Below are 21,112 nucleotides of genomic sequence, written 5' to 3'. Positions count from 1 at the left end.
CTGAGGCGACGGCTAGGGGAAAAAATGTAGAGAAAGAGGAAGAAAAGGATAAGTAGCCGCAAAAGTAAGTGCAAATGTAAAACTACAAATAACAAGAAGATTCAGGCAGAAAGAGATCGGCTGATGGTAATACAATGTATTGATCACTTTTCAGAAAAGGATCAGGAAAAAATTCTACCTCAATACTGGTAGCATTGCGGTGGGGAAGGAGGTGAAGTTTCGCATGAGAATCTCTACTGTAGTTGGGATTGTAAACGAAGTACCTGCTGTCATCGAGCAAAGAGTCAGCGCATATGCGCCTTGGCAACCACGCTACTGTTGGCAGCCATAATTTCGAAATAGTAAAAGACTTCGTTTATTTGGGAACCAGCATCAACATTAGCAACAGCATCAGCACTGAAATCCACCGAAGAATCAATCTTGCCAATAAATGCTACTTTGGACTAGGTAGGCAATTGAAAAGTAAAGTCCTCTCTCGGCGAACGAAAATCATACTCTACAAGTCACTTATCGTACCCGTCCTGCTATATGGGGCAGAAGCATGGACCATGACAACAGCAGCTGAAGCGGCTTTGGGAGTGTTCGAGAGAAAAGTTCTTCGAAAGATTTATGGACCTCTACGCGTTGGCGATGGCGAGTACCGAAGAAGATTTAATGATGAGCTGTACGAGCTATACGCAGACATCAACATAGTCCAGCGAATTAAAACGCAGCGGCTGCGCTGGCTAGGCCATGTTATGCGAATGAAAGATGATGCTCCGGCCAAGAAAGTGTTTCTATCGGAACCCGCCTATGGAAGCAGAGGTAGAGGGCGGCCCCCACTCCGTTGGAAGGACCAGGTGGAAAACGATTTAAAATCCCTTGGTGTGACCAATTGGCGCCGGTTGGCGGAGCGAAGGAGCGACTGGCGCGCCTTGTTGGACGGCCATAACCGTTTAGACGGTTAAGCGCCAATTAAGTAAGTAAGTAATCTTGGTAGCATACCACCCTCACCCTCCGACGCCCAGGCAGTCTGGGAGATTAAGTGACTTCTCTACACATAGCGACTGTGTGGATCCGTGAGCAACACCTTTCGTGCACACTCGTGCGGCCGAAAGTTGATTCAAATTAGAAGAAAAATAAATGGAAATATTTAAAAAAACAACGACCAAAAATAACACGACCGACAAGAGACTTAGGAGGCGCAAGACCAGACGACGTGGACAGCACGAGCTGAAACGAGGACATCACTGTAATAAGCATAAAAACAATGTATGGCGCTAGGCTGGGCGATGTCGTCTCTTCGGTTGAGATGCTGGTATCTTCCTGTCAGGATAAAGGATTGGATAGTGGCGTGGTAGTACTTTGTGCAACAGTTTTCCACCACGATATCAACAAGTTCCGAATAGTACTAGGGAGCAATGGATACTAGTACGAGGAATAGGTTTCTGAAACCGGCCTGGGAACGGACTGGGAACGGACTGGGACTGAGACTGAGACTCCGAATGGGACTGGAACAAAATACATACCACCCTCTGAGACTGGCAATAAGGGGTGAAGAAGAATGAGAAGAACTTGAGAGAAGAGAAAAGAGAGAAGGAGACTGAGAAAGAGATAGAATGAGACAAATATGGATATAGATGAAACGAAAAAGACGGAGGGAGGAGTGAATAAAAATATTAGGAAAAAGTATAGAGGGGTGAGGGCAGAGTTAGACCGAAACAGCTTATTAAAATGTATGCAGATATACCAAATTTAGGGCAGAACAACGTCTGCCGGGTCTGCTAGTTTTTTATATAAATAGAAGGATTACTAACAGAGCACAGTCGAAATAGATTGGAGTTTTTGGAAAACACTTTTTCCAGAGCCTCTCAGAGCTCTGATATGTTAGGCCTAGGGACTTCTTAAATATCTTAACTCAACGAGATTCAAATTGCTTATTCACGAGCTGTTGTATTTATGGAGAGCTTCTCAAATATTCAACTCAACGAAATGGAATCGGCTGGGACTCCCACCGGGGATTTTAAACATTTGTTGGTCTTCTTACGGCACATACCAACCAATCCCAGCCAGAGTCAAATATAGCATATAGAAGTAATTTTTTGGGTTCTCTAGCTAGATTCCTTGTGTGATGTGTCTTGCAAAAAACCGTACCACAGTCACATACTAGGCTTTCATTGATTTTGGAAACGATTTAAATCTCAGCAACACTAATATGGGTTTTCATATAACAAGACGGAAAATTTTCAGAACGAACTCTCTTTTTTTTTGTTGACAAACTCTTGTCCAATACGCCAACCTGCAAATTATGTGCATTTAACTTGGCTGCATCACGTACACCGTGAAACGTGATCGAACCATTGTGATACAGTTCTCTCGCTAAATTTCCATTATGGTCCGTATATGTGTGTATGCGTCCATAGGTATGTACATATGTAAACCAGATTGATAGTGTGGAAATTTGTTCCATCAGAGGCGACACACTTCTAGCTATGCGCCTATAGAAGCCTTCACAACCCACCAAATATGTAACATGGAGCCCTGCCATTTTCAGTCAATCGACGCGCATAAACGGCGGTAGTCGTGGAATGATTATGGATTAAGTTGTGAATTTGAATGCATTGGAGAATAATTTGAATGACTACTTTGACCATTAAGGCTATCCACTGACATGTATGCAGTTGCACGTGCATATAGAGTACATAAATACAAGACATTATGCAAGTGTATTTGTTTATAAAATTGGCATGAACTGTCAATTTTCATGATAAACACATTGGCTTGGTTGATATGGCCAGGGGCGTATAGGGAGAAGGGGTGGGTAAGACACGAAGATGAGATCAAGATATTATCATTACATATTGAATACTTTAAAACCGAACTGCTGCCACTAGCTGATTTCGGTATTATACCGAAGGAAGTGAGTGGGGTGCACCTCTGGACGCCGTCCATTTCTTTTTTCTCTGGGGTAAGGTGATCATGTGGAAGATTTGGATCTGCGAAGACTTCCAAAGGAGGAATTTCTGTCTCTGAAAGAGATGCTGCAAATGTGTCTATTTAAAGGCCTTGAAGGCATAACCCAAGAAGCCAGCGATAAAGGATTCAGCTAGGATGCATAGATTAGTTTAGGATAGGTTGGGTGAAAGCTGACACCGGTTAGAGAAGCTCACATAGCCTGCGTTTCAACGTACCGTAAAAGGCTGCTCTCGATCTAAATCTGGGAAAATCTGATTGAACCGCCTAGTTCTGACAAAAGCTGGATAGTTAAACACGAAGTGATTCGCTGATTTCACCTCGTCGTTAACCATGCAGCTGCATAAGAAAGGATTTTTCAATAAGTATGTTGAGTCGCACCGCAAGGACTGTTATTTCAGAACAGGCGTAAGCAAATTTAGACATAGTGAAACCAAGAATATAGCATAGGATCTTGAATTTTTTGAGACAAAGGTCTTTCAGAAGATCCATGGTCCTTCCCGTGACGTAAACGGCGTTTATAGAAGAAAGTTTAGTGACAAGCTGTAGAAGCTTTACGCAGATATAAACATAATGCAGAGACCGACAGCATTAAGGCGAATGGTTGAAGACGCTCCAGACCAAGAAGTGTTTCTCGGTGGCATAGAAGACACGAGACATCTACTGCTTTGGGAGAGACAAATGGAGGAAGACTTGATCTCCTTTGGTGCTCCCATTTGACGTCAGCTATCTTGAAGCAGAGATGACGGGCATAACTAGGAACCCAACAGTCAAAATCGGTTTGAAAGTAAAGCACCAATTAATGATGATGATGAGCTCAAGAAGTTCGGCAGATCATCTGCCATTCACTTCAGGCCAGAAGCATCTCGCTACATTGCAAGAGGCAGTGTCTGTCAAGCGTTTACTCAGCCGACTAAAGTTCTTCTTATATAAGACAAGCCTGCAGGTGGCGGGCGCAACTTCGAATTCCCAACAGCTCGCCACGTCCGGTTCGCAAGCTCATAACAGGGTAAAAATATCTGTTTGACAGTTGTTGGGAATTGGTTGCCCACTGAAAAGATATTACCCTTTCGGCGGTACTACTCGGATACAGTGCGTTTCTCATCAGACAAGACCTCCTTAAAAGTCTTGTACGACCATGGCGGAAGATCACAGCTTAAACCAATGGCACCAAAGCCTTCAAAGCCCTATTCTGAGTTTTCAGGGCAACTTCTTGTCCAGTTAAATAATAAAAAAGTTTGAGAGATATTATGTCTTCTTCTAAACCATCCACAGTACTTATAATTCTGCAAAACATCGTTATGAAAACTGGCCTCTAAAGAGGATTGTAAGCTCATCAACCACCAGTCAGTCACTGGCTTTAAAGTTCACCTAAGTCTAGCTTAATTCCAAGACCCTGATTACAAGAAACATAAAATACCTTAGGACTACATTCTCCGCTGTTACTTAGCAGGCTCTAAATAAATTCAACCCGACCTTTTTACTCCTAAACTTACCAGGACTATTTCGATAGCCTCAAGCTGGACATTGTTAAACGCATATTTGATGTCTAGAAAGGCATCCAGAACTCCATATGTGTATTAAGATCAGGTCGTTCGTGATGGCCTGCCCTCTCAAAAGGCAGAAGGCATGCCTTTAAAAAAATTATGAAATACTGCTTTGTATGAGGTCCTAAAGTCATACATGAGAGTTTTTACCCGACTTAGCAATCAAGGTAACTTTGGCCATGTTCTAGGATTTCTAGATGTAGCGTAGTTTAAGGCGGTAAGCGTAATCGATAGCCAACCAGTCGCAGGAAATATCGGATTTTGGCTCCAGGTGCAAGCTTCCACGTCTCTTTGATCCACTTCTGTTGAAACTGCAAGTTTTCTTGGACTCCTGTTAGAGAATGTTGATGACAATTTATGAATAGTCGTACCTATTTGATGGAGCGAAGCACTGCTACAACAACAACATCACATGTCCAAATGGATCTCGGCCCAATTCACTAAATCACGGTTTCACCCGAACAGTATTCAAAGGGATGCCAGTTTTATGGCGTATGAAGAAGAACAATCATTCGGCCACTTCATACTTAATTATATCCCACGTGTGGCCAAGCCCTACCTACGCCCTGCAAACGCTCGTCAATCTAAAATAAAAGCACTTGTTTGACAGCGACGTTGTCGCCATTCCAGCAATTGCATTAGTGCATTGGTTCATTGGTGGTGGTTGTGCCCATTATTAGTCATCACCCGTCGATTAATCGTCATCATAATGAGCAATTGCATAAACTTGGTAACAATGGCATAATAACTTTTAGTATTATCAAGTTCTGGTTGGTGTTGGGAAATGCATGCATATTCGTACATCCATACTTAGAGAGTAATTAACTTCTTGTGTCCGCTTTTGTTGTGACAGCGCCGATATCACCAACAACAGCTTTGAATTGCTCATCAAAGCTTATCAGATAGCAATTATAACTTCAGTTGTTGCTTGGCAAAAGCACAATAAAAGAACTGGGATAGTCTAGTATAACAAAAAATTGTCAAATTAAATTGTAATAACTTTTGAATTTCAGAAATGTTGCGCATGCGCAGTGAACGATTCAATTTTTCTGCTGATTTTTTGCTGTTTGACAAAATTTTCGAAATCGCTCTATCAGCAGTTTAGGTAACTAGGTTGAACAAATAAGGTATTTGCATTGCGGCATTTGCTGCGCTTGTTTAGATGCTTTTTCTTGGTGCTGCGCTAAATTTACGTGAACCAAAATAGTAACAAAATTTTTCTTTTCGCACCTAATTAGCGCATAATACTCGACAAAATACCATATAAGTCGCATTTCGTTTCGTCAGTTTTTACTAGGTTGCTTTGCTACATTCACGTGAACACCCAAAACAGCACTTAGAAAAGCGCAACGAACAATTTCTCTTTGCAAAAACTAGCGACTTATTTGCGGCAAAATACTAATATATTAATTTTTTTATCCGCCGAAGACTTCGCTAACTTCATGCTCATCGAGAAACAATTCACTTGTTTGGAAAAAGTTTTTTGCGTGTAAGATTTTAAAGAGTGATGCGAAAGGGACTATCCTATATAATTCTGTATCACTACTGTACTTATGAAGATGCGACTATATTAGGCTTACGAGAGCTTAAATGTATCTTGTTTGATAGTATTTAGATATTAGCTGTGCTTTTTTTACATATGCACTTAAACTTTATATGGACTGCTAAGCACAGAACTTTATAGACACTTATGAAATTGTTGCGCAAAAAATAGTACTGCTGAGCTTCAGTATGCATTATACTCAGTATCAACTGAAATGTGTCTCTACATTTTATCTCCATACTATTTTTCCCTTCTATGAGCGAAAAGTGTGTGCTTCCACGATTCATCGTAACCGATTCATCTTTAGATTATACACTATGTCCAACAAAGGTCTGCCGCGAGTCTTCAATAATTGCCGCTAGACGGGTATTTTAAACATTATCTAAGTGCATTTTTTTAACTGGAAATGTAGATGTATATACATGTAAAAAAACATGGCTATAATTGCTACCTGTGACGGTGAATGCTCTCTATATTATTGTAACGAATTTAGTGCAATTCCTCTTATTTGCAACCTTCTGCTAACGTTCGAATCACTAAACAGTTGAATAAATAACTCCACTATTAAATAATGCAAAATGTTCTTCATTAGACAATAACACTTCTACTTCTCAACAGATAGCCGGCTTAAATCAAACTGATTATTGCTTTACTCAGCTTTAACTCCTTTTATACTATGTGATGTCTCGTTCGCATACTACGCGATCCTATTTCTAGAATTTACTACTAGTTTACCAGCTATAAATTTCTCAGCTATAACTACAGATGCGCGTGTATAGGTGAGTGATACTTCCACAGATGATTGCCTACCTTTGGGAGTATCCCAGATATATGCATGTGTTTGTGCCTCTCTCCGCTGCTTGTATGGATATATGTATAGACATAGTGATTGATTTGTTGATGTGCATACAAGTCACTGCTTAGTATTGGCTTAGAGATGATAGTATCCCTTAGTATTGCTAATATTCGTCACATTATTAAATTAGTCGTAGTAGGAAAATCACGGCGTGAAAGTTTTGAGTAGTGATACGGTATAACTAATTATATTCGGTCATGCTTCTAAGTCACTAAGGTGCTTTTATACGAGTGTCTTACTTCCTCTAGATTTCCTTCTGAGCCTATTGACGAAATTATATTAACTGTTTGGTATTTAGAGATGAACGATACCGTGACTTTTGAGCAACTACTTAATAATAAATTTTAATAAACGTTTATTGCCTACCGTGACTTTTATTGGAAACGTGCTCGGCGCTGCCGGTATGGCGACCAAATTTTAAAAATTAGCGTCACTTTTTGGTGACTTGAAAAAATTTGAAAAATGTGCAAATTTTATGAATAAACTCATCTTGGAATTTGCGCATTTATTGGAATGTTTGATTTAAGCTTATGTGTTGGAAGCAATCTGAACATAAGTTTCTTTTGCTAGCGATTTAACTGACAAAATGTACACAAAATGTTGAGATTTTGGCGATATTGAAGGAGCTAGCTGGCGGCATTATGTAAAGCAATGCACACTATCCAGCAAACAGTGCCAACCCAAAAACTACATAAACACTTAACTCCGCTTTTACTGTTACTGTCACAGTTAGGGATAGTAAGTCTTAATGCTTTTTCTTAGTCGTCGTGACTTGAAAGCTTTGATTTTGGTTGGTTTTAGTGAAGTTTTTTAAAATATCTCGGTGCAGTTGTTGCGAATTTTAAGTAACGATGACAAGGTCACAGTTCCTAAATCATTTCTCACCTCTAGTTGTATTAATAATAATAAAAACTTTACTTACCTGATCACATATTATGTCCCATTTTTTTTCATCGTCATAATTCTTAAGCAGTTTCGCTTTATCCGGCGGCAAGTCCATGGAAGCCTGAAAGAAACAACAACAAAAAGTTGGTTATAAAAAACCCATCGTTAAGTGAAAAATGTGGCACACACTTTGAAAGATCGCACGTGACATTATAGATATTTGACGATAAATCATTTGATTATATTTAGTGTGTAACTGAACTTCATAAAAAATTGTAGTAGAAAATCCATAAAAAATACATAAAAACAGATTTAGGTCCCATACTTGACATTAACTAATAAAAATATGACAGCGGAGTACAAAATTCGTTAAAGGGGTTTACTGGCTGAGTTTTATTATGACACGTTATATATAAAAAACTATCCAAACTATAATGGCCTGGGCATGCTTACAATGCATTTTCATGACAGTTTCAAACATTATTATTACGTGCATTGTTGGCATTTTGTCACACCTTAAAAAATAGAAGAAAAAAACGATTAACTTCACTGAATGCATTGTCACAACTTCCACATTTACCCAGCAATTATAGTATGCCACATATTGCAGTAAAAAATGCAAGTATGTACAATGCGTTACAGAAATGTTCATGAAAGTAATTTTTTCGTAAGCAACCCATGTAGCAAAAGTAAAGCCAATTGGTGACTTTTAAGACAAAGGCGAGAGAGAAGACCCTTCACTACTTCATATTATTATTTTTGTTTTGTAAAGTTATGCTATATGTTTTGCTATGCTATGGTATGCCATGTTATTTTATGTTATGCTATGCTATGCTATGTTATTATATGGTATGTTATGTTATGCTATGTTATGATATGATATGGTATGTTATATTATGCTATGGTGCGCTATGTTACGTTTCGTCATATTATCCTATGCCATGCTCTGCTTTATTATTTTATCATATTGTGTTCTGCCGTATCCTTTTATGACATGTTATGTTTCTCTTTTGCCATTTTATGATTTGTAACTTTATTGTATGTTATATTATGTGAGCGTTCATTTTTGCCACATTTTGGTATATTTTGTTATGTATTTTATGTTTCAAAATCATGTTTCATTATATTTTATTAGCGCGCTTGGTCCCGTTATGTTTTGGAATGGTATATCATGTAATGATATGCTATTGTGAATTGTCACGCTTGGATATGTAATATGTTTTTTTATGTTACGTAAACTTATGTTTTTAATTTCGTTATGTTCTATGCGATGCCAATTTGTGCTATTTCTATATTTTTTTCCTCTCATTTTCTTTGATCATACTAACCAAAGTCAGTGATTAAATATAGGGCGAAGGCACTACATGGTTCCGCGCATGAGCTTCGAAAGTGATCTTGGAGCCACAATAGAGCCTAAGGGTTGGCGCAAGGGTGCGAAAATAGCAGAACATACCATACACGTGTATCCCGATGGTTTCAAAATAACGGAAGGAATCGGGTATGCTGTTTACTGTGTCGATCCACTAAGTAGATCTTGCAGGGTTGCTTGTATTTAAGGCGGATATTGTAGCAGTGACGAAAGCAGCAGAAATTGTGGAGGTTTCATAGTGAGGCGGCGATCAAGGCAAATATCTCTAACAGTACTTCATATTATGTTATTATATTTGAGCAAACTCAACGCCATTTGAAAGAAGAAGACTTGATGATGCCATTCTTCAATTTTGGTGAAAGAAAACATCTGCAAGGCTACATAACCTCCAATCTGGGCAAAAACGGTGTTTTTTGCACTTTTAGGTTAGGATATCTCGAAAACCGGAGCTGATATAGCTATTTTGAGGCCAGATTTCGATTCATCGTATCAAAATCCTTCGAAAATATTTAGTCCGGTTTCTGGGTCTGAGATGCTGTCTGCCTGTGTAATCTGCTATGGCGTCAGCTAGGTTGCAATCTAACGGAAAAACACCATATGAGAGAGCGAGTTACTTGGCAGTTAAGAAAAAAGTTGTTCCGGAATATTTTAGTAAGGCACTGTAAGTGTGTTAAGCTTACATACTTTAAAGGCGGGATGTCTAATTGCAATGATATATTTAATATATTTAACCTAAATATTTGTAATGTTTATATCTATATTTAATCGGATTTCCTATCAGACTGCAGTCAGTAGCAAGCAACAACAAATAAATACACACATACATATGTATGTCAGTGTTCCAATGGGTATATGATTATTTTATAGCACCACTTCTAATCTTTTATTGCTTTATTATTTATTGACATAATGTCTCATCTTTTTGTTGAAGTACAATATGCTTATTGATAAGTAGTTATATTGAGTCGGTCTGGTATATAGAGTATGTGGACTATAGCCATCATTAAATTCTAAAATAGTTTTCAGGCTATATGGATCAGCTTTAATTAAGTATTACAACTTTTACAGTTATAATACAAAATACAGTTAACGTCATCATAATCACTCTAAGCTCTATTGTTTAGCTGAGCTTTATAAATTTGCTATTGTTGCTTATTTCATATATACTTAGTATGCATTACGTAATACCGTTAGAATTTTTATACCCAGCTGTACTTGTACACAGGGTATTATAACTTTGATTGGATAACGGTTGGTTGTACAGGTATAAAGGAATCGAGATAGATATAAGTATAATTCCATATATCAAAATCATCAGTATCGAAAAAAATGTGATTGAGCCATGTCGGTCCGTCCATCCGTCCGTCCGTCTGCCCGTTAACACGATAACGTGAGTAAATATTGAGATATCTTCACGAGCTTATCTGGACCCAGAATAGATTGGTATTGAAAATGAGCGAAATCGGATGATAACCACGCCCACTTTTTATATATATAACATTTTGGAAAACACAAAAACCTGATTATTTAGTAAATAATACACCTAGAATGTTGAAATTTGACGTGTGGACTGATATTGAGACTCTTGATAAAAATTTGAAAAACAATTTTAAAACGGGCGTGGCACCGCCCACTTGTGATAAAATCAATTTTAAAAATATTAATCATAAATCAAAAATTTAAACCTATTGTAACAAAATTCGGGAGAGAGGTTGCCTTTACTATAAGGAATGCTTTGAAGAAAAATTACCGAAATCGGTGAAGGACCACGCCCACTTTAAAAGATTTTTAAAGGGTCGTGGACGAATACAATAAGCTATATCTTTGCAAAAAAGAGCTTTATATCAATGGTATTTCATTTCCCAAGTGGATTTATAACAATAAATAGGAAAAACTTCAAATTTAAAAAAAAGGCGTGGCACCGCCCATTTTTATTACTAAGCAATTTTCTATGTTACGCGAGCCATAACTTGAAGAAAAATTAGTTCAGAATAGAACCATATGTATATGTATTGTTGCACAACCACACTATTAAGCACACAAAACAAACAACAACAGCATTTCAAGTGTACAGCTGGGGATGTAATGTTCGGTTTCACCCGAACTTAGACTTGCTTACTTGTTTTAACGAATGTTCATATACATAACAAAAACCTGTTGTTCGGCGAGAGTTCTAAGCTTTAGTAATTTTATAATTTTTGTATTATGGCTTTGTTCATAATTCAACTTTAAACTCAATATTTCGCATTCCGACAGATAATTCGGATCTTTCTGATGATCGCTATACAATCCAATATGTTTAGTTAGCGTACATTCTAACCGCACTTAGCATTAAATTTGACAAATCATATAATACACAAATTTATCTAATCCACTTGCAATTTACTTGCTGTCATCTTAGGTGCCATTATTCTGTGGCTTCATGTCGTTTGACTAGTTTTAAGATTTCGAAACTGTGTATGATGCATAAACGACGTACAATTGTACTTACTGGGCTGAATGTTTTCTTGTGTTGGAGATGGATAGTAAATAAACTTTTGTTCATCGAGAGGACTTTACTGTTTTCAATTGCCCACTCAGTCCAAAGTAGCACTTGTTGGCAAGAGTTATTCTCCGTTTGATTCCTAAGCTGACATTGTTTCGCTGTTAAGGGTGGTTCCCAGATAGACGAAGTACTTCGCAGTCTCAAATGTATATCCATCAACAGTAACGTGGCCCGAGTGAGCCGATTATTTTCTGAATGAGCGCCAGTACTTCGTTTTGTTATTATTTACCTCAAGACCCACTTTTTCGTAGGCTTACGCTAGTAATTGTACGCTCTTACCACAGATTGTGCCACTACAGTTTAGTTCGGTTGCTGGAACTATCTCCTCCAACACGAAGCTGACTACCTCCTTGTCTGAAGCCTCTGATAGGTCCTTCCATTCCTAACGTAGCTGGTGGTGTTGGACAGCGGTAATTGGCAGAACCTTTTTAGATTTGCAGGGGGCCTAAATTTTTAAACTACTTTTCGTGTTATCAAAGGCTGATTTGAAGTCGACATAAAGATGGCAAGTCTTCAGGATAAGGCGCATTGTGAAGATCTCGTCGATGGTAGATTTACCAGGTCTAAAGCAGCACTGATAAGGTTCAATCAGTGCGTTGAATGTAGGCTTCAGTATTTCACACTGTGCGTTAAATATAATCTTATACGCGATATTAAGCAGGCTGATTCCACGGCTGTTGGCGGGCTTGTGCGATCACCTTTCATGTGAAGTGCACTTAAATTCCAATCTGGAGGCATGCGCTCATCCGACCATATTTTGCTTAGGAGTTGATGATCTTTCCCAACTCTTAGCCTACGTGTTTGAACAGCTCGGCGGGTATTATCGCATTATTCAGCGCCTTCTTATTCTTTAGCCAGGATATTGTCATTCACACTTCAATTTTCTTTCGATTAGGTATCGAGTTAATCTTCTCCCTTGCCAGTTAGCAATGATGAGAAGTGTTCTTTCCACAGCTTAAACACAATCTGTAGATCAGTAACCATCCCGCCATTATCATTTCTGTAGGTGCCTACCCTGGTCTTGAAACTTTTCGCCATCGTCGGACTTTTGGTAGAATTTTCGCGCAATATTCCTATCAGCCACCATCTGAAGGTCCTCGCACTCACGCCGCTCTGTATCACATTTTTTCCTTCCAAACTCGGCGTGTTCTAAGAGCAGCTTCATTTTTTCCGAGCAGCGCGACATTCCTCATCATGCTAGTAAGCAGGTTGTTGTTGTTGTAGCGATAAGGTTTCTCCCCGAAGGCTTTAGGGAGTGTTATCGATGTGATGGTCCTTTGCCGGATACAAATCCGGTACGCTCCGGTATCACAACACCTTAAGGTGCTATCCCGACCATCTCGGGAACGATTTATATGGCCAAATTAAACCTTCAGGCCATCCCTCCCTCCCCACCCCCAAGTTCCATGAGGAGCCAGAGCCTCGTCTGTTAGTGAAACAGGATTCGCCGCGGATAGGTGAGGTTGACAATTGGGTTTTGGGTTTGGGCTATATATTGCGCTGGCAACCTGAAAGTGTTGCGCCACACAGCCCCTTGAATCTGGTATTTTAGTCGCCTCTTACGACAGGCATACCTACCGCGGGTGTATTCTGACCCCCTAACCCGCTGGGGGTCTAGTAAGCATTGTGAGAGCCGAGTGGAGTAATCATCAGCTCTCTATTTGGCGCACAACTTTTCGATGGCAAACTTTCCCTGCATCAATGCGCATACTTTCTTTGCTTCAGAGAAGCGGGTATGTATCTTGGCGGTCCCAAGGTAGTGTTACGAGTCGATATTTGGACCTCGTAGAGTTCATACACCCAGGACAATGGCGCGATCTTCTCCATACTCAATATAATTCCGATATAGGGCCAAATATATTTTGAAAGACAAAAGAAAAAATTAAATTGAGGAGGTGGTTATAAGAACATCGTTTCACGATTTTCGGAGCCTTGATAAACTTGAAAATTCTAGAGTAAAAAATGTATGTTCAAACTTAATTTTAGAAATCCATCTTTAACCACTGAATTATTATAATTTCAAATGTTAGGATTTCATTTTGCTGGAACCATGAATATCTGAAAAATCTTTTATTCTTACCGTTAGCATCTCACATGCCCAAAAGTTTGAGTCATCACTCATTATCTACATCACTCGCCACTTAACATATCATTAAGTGTATCTCATCAATAACGAAAAACACTCACAATTGCAATAAAGTGCCCAAAATTCGCACTTATTCAAAAAACTTGTTTATTATTATATAATGAAATAAAAAGCTAACAAAAAAAGACCACAAAGCAACGCCCACAAATGTACTACAAATGCGCACACGACGCACATTTGTATGCTACAAAACGTCAATTGACCCAATTCCGAAATACAATTACTTTCAAAATCCCTAATCGAATTGTGATGTTGAAGAATATAAAAATTTAAGTGCCACAAAATATGGTCTAAGTATCATAACGCATAAATTTAATCATAATTGAATAGATAATGTGCTGCCACATATTTTTAGATACAAATTCACATACGAGTGCTCTGTAGATTTTGCAAAATAATACGCTGACTCACATGATTTCCCGCAAGTGATATTTAACGCCCATCAAATCGCGTCATCAATATCTTAGCAACTTCTCATTCTCACACACACATACACATCTTAAGAATATAGACAATAAAAATTCTAAGGAATCTCTTTTCAAAACATTCTACATATAACTTCTAAAACGCTGAGCACTGGAAAAAGGCAAAGATACTTGATTTCGGTTCTTTTTTTCATTCTGTTTGGTTTCTGGATTATTTATTACATTTGCAGTCATAAAGTGTGGAAAAAGCTTTTAGCGTCACTGTGTTTTCTTTTTATTATATTTGGTTCTTTTCTTCATCCAATTTTTTTTTTTGTTTTTTATATTTGTTTTAGTTTTTTTTGTTGTTATTTCATACGTTTTCATTGTTTGTATTATATTCATTTGTTTATAAACAAATGTGTTTACTCTTGGATATACGGTTGTTTATCTATATATTTTACGAACCTATAGCAAAACGTCAACCTAGTCAGACAAAATACTAGATTAAAACTAGATAGGTTTTGCTTGAAGTTTTAATAGCACGGAAAATTTCAGTCCTATATTAAGTAAAAAAGCATACCCTTGAAATCTATATATGTCAAATGAAAGTTTTTTCAAGTCAAATGAAACTTTTTTCAAGTCAAATGAAACTTTTTTTCAAATTAAAACTTTGTTCAAGCCAGATTAAACTTTTTTCAAGTTAAATGAAACATTTCTCAGAGGAAATGAAACTTTTTTCAAAACAAAACAAACTTTTTCCAAGTCAAGTAAAACTTTTTTCAAATTAAAACTTTGTTCCAGCCACATTAAACTTTTTTTAAGTCAAATGAAACTTTTTATTCAAGTCAAATGAAACTTTTTTCAAATCAAATTAGACTTTTTCAAGTCAAGTTAAAGTTTTTTCAGGTCACATGAAACTTTTTTAAATCAAACGCAACTTTCACATGGAACTTTTTTCAAGTCACGTGTCAAGGTGTATTTTAATCAAGTTAAATGAAACTTTTTTCAAATCAATTGACACTTTTTTTATATGAACCCTTCTTCTTCGTACCGGTTGCAGTACCGAGAGTGTCTCGCAGCAAACCTTTTGAGCTGCCTTCGACCTACTTCTACCGCCTCGTGAGCCCATTCCATGCACTCGATCTCCACTTCTATTGGGTCGACTACTGCTCCCAGGCGTTGGGCAAGTCTTAGTGCCGCACGGTACTGCGAGAGAGCTCTCTTACTTCCTCTGCTCCGTAGCCTTCTCCATTCTACTACTCCTTTTTCATTTGTATGCACACGGAGTTCGTTGAATCAGCACTAATCTCGCTTCCCGAGTCCGACGCATCGCTTAATGCGTTTTTTTTCGTCCTTGGCTTACGACTCAGTCCTCCCCTTATTATCGTCCTTATTGCAATTAGGTAATGAGTCGTTCATCTTAGTCGTACGACCACCTTCCCGACAAAGCGAGCCCGAGGGTATTATAAACGGGGAAAGAACCGTCCGCCACAGCACCGCCCCTTACTGTGGTAAGGCCATCAATACTTTCCGAGGTGGCCCGGTATCAAGAAGACTCCGTTCGAATACAGCCGAATTTATTCTCTGCTGTAAAACGTTCAATAGGCACGACCCGCATAACACCCTGGATTAGGGGTTTGGCAGTTCTTGGTCACCGACATCCCGCCGCCCTCCTATGAGGCGAAACGGCGTAGATGCCAGTCCTAAACCGCTCCGATTCACAGTCGGTCGCTATGGATTTCGGGTAAGCCCTCACACCAACGACAATGTGCCTATCCTAGTGAGTGGTTTAAGTGTGTAAATGAGAGTAAATAAATACGCGAATGTCAAAAGTTATATCTTTAGTGAGGGTCCTCAGTTTCTTACGACCACCCTGCTTCAGCAGGACTGCACTTGAATTTTTTTTTTGATATATGGTTTCCTAAATATTGGTTCTTTTTCGCATTCACATTAAGTCTACATACGTACGACTGATTGCTCTGCATTAAGGTAGCGTTTTAGCAAAATATTAATGACTTCAGAATAATTGTACCAGTAAGCCACAACTCGGCAGACCGAAGGCTTCACAAGTATGTTGTGTTTAAATTGATTTTTTGATACACTGATAAAACTATTGTTAAGAAATGTTTAAAGACCGACAATTGTTTAATATGTAATATGGAATTTAATTTAATAAAATAATTTAGAGAAGTACAATACAAAGTTTAATTATTTTAATATATCAAAATTAAGTACGTTCGTCGTGATGGCCGTTCATCTACCAACTGACTAGCTGCTCTTCGTCTCACATCTTCGCTGTCGTCGTGACTTCGCTCTCTCTCATCTCTTTATTCTCCAGGCTTGCCATCTGACTTTGACAGCTAGGCCTTTCCTGATCGATCGTATCTCCGGACGATTCTTCGCTGTCGTACCCATCGATATTATTGCAATTGTTGCGGTGATCGGATTTTTCAATCTCCAAGTCGTCGTCTACTAAACTTTGAGTACACCATGGTTTCATGTTTTCATTTGTGAATACGCCTATATAGGGTTTTCGTCGAGTTAAATTATCTGGGAGATCTTCTACTACGTAGCGGTTGTTAGGTAAAACTTTGGTTACCAAATACGGTCCTTTGTACGACGGATCAAGCTTGTGCGAGGTACCAGTGGGTTGAGGTACATAGTTAACCATGATCAAATCTCCTTCGTTGTATGTTTTTGGCGTTTTATGGTTCGCATCAAACCGTTGCTTCCATTTGGCCCTTTCAGAATTAATTCGTTCAGCCACTGATTCCATGCGGAAGTCGTCGTGGCGACTAGTATCATCACGTTCATCTTGCACGGCCTGAATCAATCGATTTGTGGTGACGTCACGAAGTTTATATGTAAAAATGAGGCTATTTGGACTCTGCTTGGTCGTTGCATTACTTTGAGAGTTGATGCACCACTGAAGTTGTGGCAGTGCTTCGTCCCAATCCTTGTCGGATTTAGTGCTGCATTTAAGCGATGCCAAAATAGTTTTATTAACACGTTCTGCCTGACCGTTGGCACGAGGTGTGCGTACTGCTACTTTTGTATGACGGATGTCGTATCGTTCGATAAAGTTTTGAAACTCTTTGGAAGTAAATGCCGTTCCTCTGTCCGAAACAATTTGCCTGGGACATCCGTAAACCGTCATAAAATCACGTAATGCCTTTAAAACTGGAGTTGTTTTCGTATTCCGTAATGGTCGTATAACTACATATTTCGTGAAAGAACAAACAATTACAAGAATGTACAAATTACCGTGTTTACTGCGTACGAATGGTCCTAAATGATCTATATGTACGCAACGGAATGGTATTGGGACAACATCGCTAATATGTAGCTGGGCTTCTTTTTTACCCCCTGTGACTTTATTGATACAACATTCTGGACATGATGCTATGTAAGATTTCACATATTGACGCATACGAGCAAACCAAAAGTCTTTGGATAACCGTTCACAAGTCTTTTCCAACCCGAAGTGACCTGCTTCGCCATGGCACGCTCTTGTTATTCGCCATTTCACGCCCTTCGGAACTACCAGTAGTTTATTTCCATTGACTTTACGATATAGACGTTGACCTTGTAGTACGTAGTCATCCTTCAATTGACGTGCGTTAAATGTTTCCTTACCGTTAAGAACATCGACGATCTCTTTTAGGGTTTCATCCTGTCTCTGCATTGCCGACACCCAATCGTTGTCGATATTGACCAATTGGTATACTGATTTCGCTATCGTTATTGGTTCCGTTGGTGGAAGAGTTGGACTTCGGCTTAAGCCGTCAGCCAGTGTATTCTTTGCACCTGCCCGATGGATACATTGAAAATCAAACTCCTGTAGTTTGAGCCACCATCTAGCCACTCTGGGTAACAATGGGGTAGTTGCTTTTGTCACGGCTATAGCATTACAGTCCGTGATTACGTTAAATTTCTGTCCAATTAAATACATTCTGTATCGTTGCAAAGTTTCAACTATTGCCAGAACCTCTAGCTCATGGCTGGCATAGTTTCGTTCAGCTTCGTTACATTGTCTACTAAAATAAAATACAGGTTTCCATTCAGTGCCGTTGTCATTTTGTAGTAATACTCCGGATAGTCCTATGGAACTCGCATCTGTATGCACCTCATGTGGCTTAGTTGCATCGTATATTGTTAGTACAGGCTTCGTGATTATCATTGTTTTTAGTTTTTCAAAAGCGTCGTTTTGTTCCTGATTCCAAACAAACTCTACATTCTTTTTAAGCAACATCGTTAATGGACGAGCCAATATACGATAATTTTTAACAAATTTTCTGAAATAACCTGTCACTCCTAAAAACTGTCGCACCTCTTTGGTTGAAGATGGTTTTGAATATTCTTCGATGACCTTTGTCTTATTTTCGCCGGGGCGTATTCCCTCACTGTTGATATCGTGACCAAGGAACTGAACCTGTTTGGCCATAAACCTACACTTAGATGGTCTAAGCGTGAGACCTGCTACTTCGATAGCTTCCAAAAACCCTTTAAGTACCGTGACACCTTCGTCGACTGTCTTCGTGGCTATAATGACCTCATCAACATAGCTTACCACCTGTTCACGATGCTTAAGTGACTTGATTAAGTTTACAACTATTTCCTGAAAAACCATCGGCGCGTTGACTAAACCAAAAGGCATAACGTTATGCTCAAACAAACCCTCGTGAGTTAAAAATGCTGTATACTTTTTTGATTCTTCGTTCATCGGTACCTGGTAATAACCGGACGTCATGTCTAATGTCGTATAATATTTATTACCCGAAAGACGTGAGAGTTGTTCCTCCACTATTGGCATTAAGTAGTTTTTCCTTACCGTAACTTCATTAAGTGCACGATAGTCGATACACATTCGATTTTCGCCATTGGATTTTTTTACTAGAAGTACTGAAGCTGCATGTGGTGAACTACTTGGACGTATAATATCGTTGTCCAACAGCTCTGACAAAATTCTCGATAGCTCTGGGCGTTGTGAAAAAGGAACTTGATATCGTTTACCAAGTATAGGACCTGATTTAGTTACCTCTATCGTCATTTGTGCGTTTTTGCATCTACCAATGCGGCTTATATCTTCCGCAAAACAATTTTGCTTAGCAATTAAAAGATTACGTACCTTGTTTTTCTCTTCTTCAGATAAGTCGCTGAATATATTAAAACTATTTGACTTAGCTTCGTCTAGATGTAATACATCTCTGTCTATAACCATGTTATACCCATTATTTTGTAAGACATCCCGACCCAATAAAATTTCGTAGGGCAGCAGTCTATCCGCGACAACATAAAGAGTTATTTCTTGTTTAACGTCATTAATATTTGCGACGACGTTGACTTGCTTTGTCACTTGGACCTTGGACCCGCCAAATCCCGTAAAGCATCTGTTAGCCTCCAGTATTTCCATACCATCTGTAGCTGATTCGCGTATCAAGGAACAAACGCTTCCGGTGTCAATAAATGCTTCGAACTGTTTTCCATTTAACTCAACCGATTTCATGACCGGAGGAGCTTCGTTGCTTTCATTGTGGTTACCAATCTTTGTGACTGTTGGTTTCTTGTTGCAGTTCTTAGCTTCGTGCCCTATTTTCGTACATACAGTACAACGTATCTTTCGTTGAGGTTGTGGACACTTGATTGCGATATGACCGTTCTCATTACAATTGAAGCACTTTATTTGCGTTGGCTTCGAATTAGATTTCGTTTCGGACTTCAATGCTTGCTGCGTTGGAACTGTGGATGTTGTTGAAATACTACTTGTCATCGTTAAGTTCTTGAGTGCAAGTAATAATTGACTACATGTACCAAAGCTCATTGCTGCTAGTGCTTTTGTTAATGCACCGTCGTTGATACCACTAATTATATGTGTATTGATGGAAACATCATCCACCAAACCCTGTCTACCTATAGTTAGCATAGAATAATAATATTCTACATAGTCTTCACCATTTTTCCGCTTGCGTCTCATAAGCATTTTATGTGCCTCAGCTGCATTGTGTGTTGAAGGAAAATCGATTTTAAATGCGTACACGAATTGCGACCATGACTGAAAAACAGGTTGTGCATCCAGCCAACGTTTGGCCATACCCTTCATTTTGTGCTGAACTGCAATCAACACCATTTCTTCTTTCCAACCGTGGCATTTTTGCAACTGCTCAATTCGAATTAAAAACTGCGTTGGTGATGCTGACGTTTTGAGTGGGTCGAATTCGGGCATCACCCCGATCATATCTTGAATAGTTACTCTTGGATACGATACTCTACGTAAATCATCAGCCGACGCCCAAACTGGTTCATTTACAACTGACTCAGCATCGTCGTTATCGTTAAATACTGGTTCAGGTGCGCTGTTGTTTGGTACCTGTGATCGATTTAAATTGAATGTCCCAAGTGCTGACGTTAACCCCGCCATTGCTTCCCTCAAGCTGTTGAGTTGTGTTCTTAAATCATTTGTTGACTCGACACTCTCGTCTTCCAGTTCTGCCGGATCTATTTCATCCACGCCTAAAATTTCTTGAAGCTTCGATACTTTGGCTGCCTTAATACCAGTCGTTGGCAAACCATTGGCCCGCAGCAGTGTATTCAACTGAATTACCCTTAGCGTATTCAGTTTAATCATTGTGCATGTAAAATAAAATATTTTATTACTATAAAATACAATTCGTTTATATTTTATTTCACCCTCCTTGTAAATTTTAGCATTTGCCGTTCGCTAAAATTATACTACCCGTTCTTATTTCTTTTCCTTCCGCTGTATTTTACTTTGATTTTTCGTCGTTATATATTCCTATTCGTATTAATTTGCTTTGCTACAAATTATGTTACCGATTTTCAATGCTGTATACACACTAATACC

General features: G+C 38.8%; 1 protein-coding gene across 9 annotated transcripts in view; it reads right to left on the bottom strand.

Annotated features, from left to right (window-relative positions):
* The window catches only part of Frl (formin-like protein), a 208,245-nt gene that overhangs the window by 64,138 nt on the left and 122,995 nt on the right, over nucleotides 1–21,112 (bottom strand). For all 9 annotated transcript variants that reach the window (XR_010953490.1, XM_067787703.1, XM_067787704.1 and 6 more), the window contains one exon: nucleotides 7,821–7,904. Coding sequence is in view for 8 of the 9 variants with exons in the window: in XM_067787703.1 (XP_067643804.1) it covers nucleotides 7,821–7,904 (84 nt within the window). In the remaining variant the exon portion in view is untranslated. The remainder of the gene's footprint in view (nucleotides 1–7,820; nucleotides 7,905–21,112) is intronic.

The sequence above is a fragment of the Eurosta solidaginis genome, chromosome 5 (genome assembly GCF_040869045.1).
Source record: "Eurosta solidaginis isolate ZX-2024a chromosome 5, ASM4086904v1, whole genome shotgun sequence".
Lineage (NCBI taxonomy): Eukaryota > Metazoa > Arthropoda > Insecta > Diptera > Tephritidae > Eurosta > Eurosta solidaginis.
The sequence above is the reverse complement of the archived record's forward strand: the minus strand, read 5'-3'. Positions and strand labels throughout refer to the sequence as shown.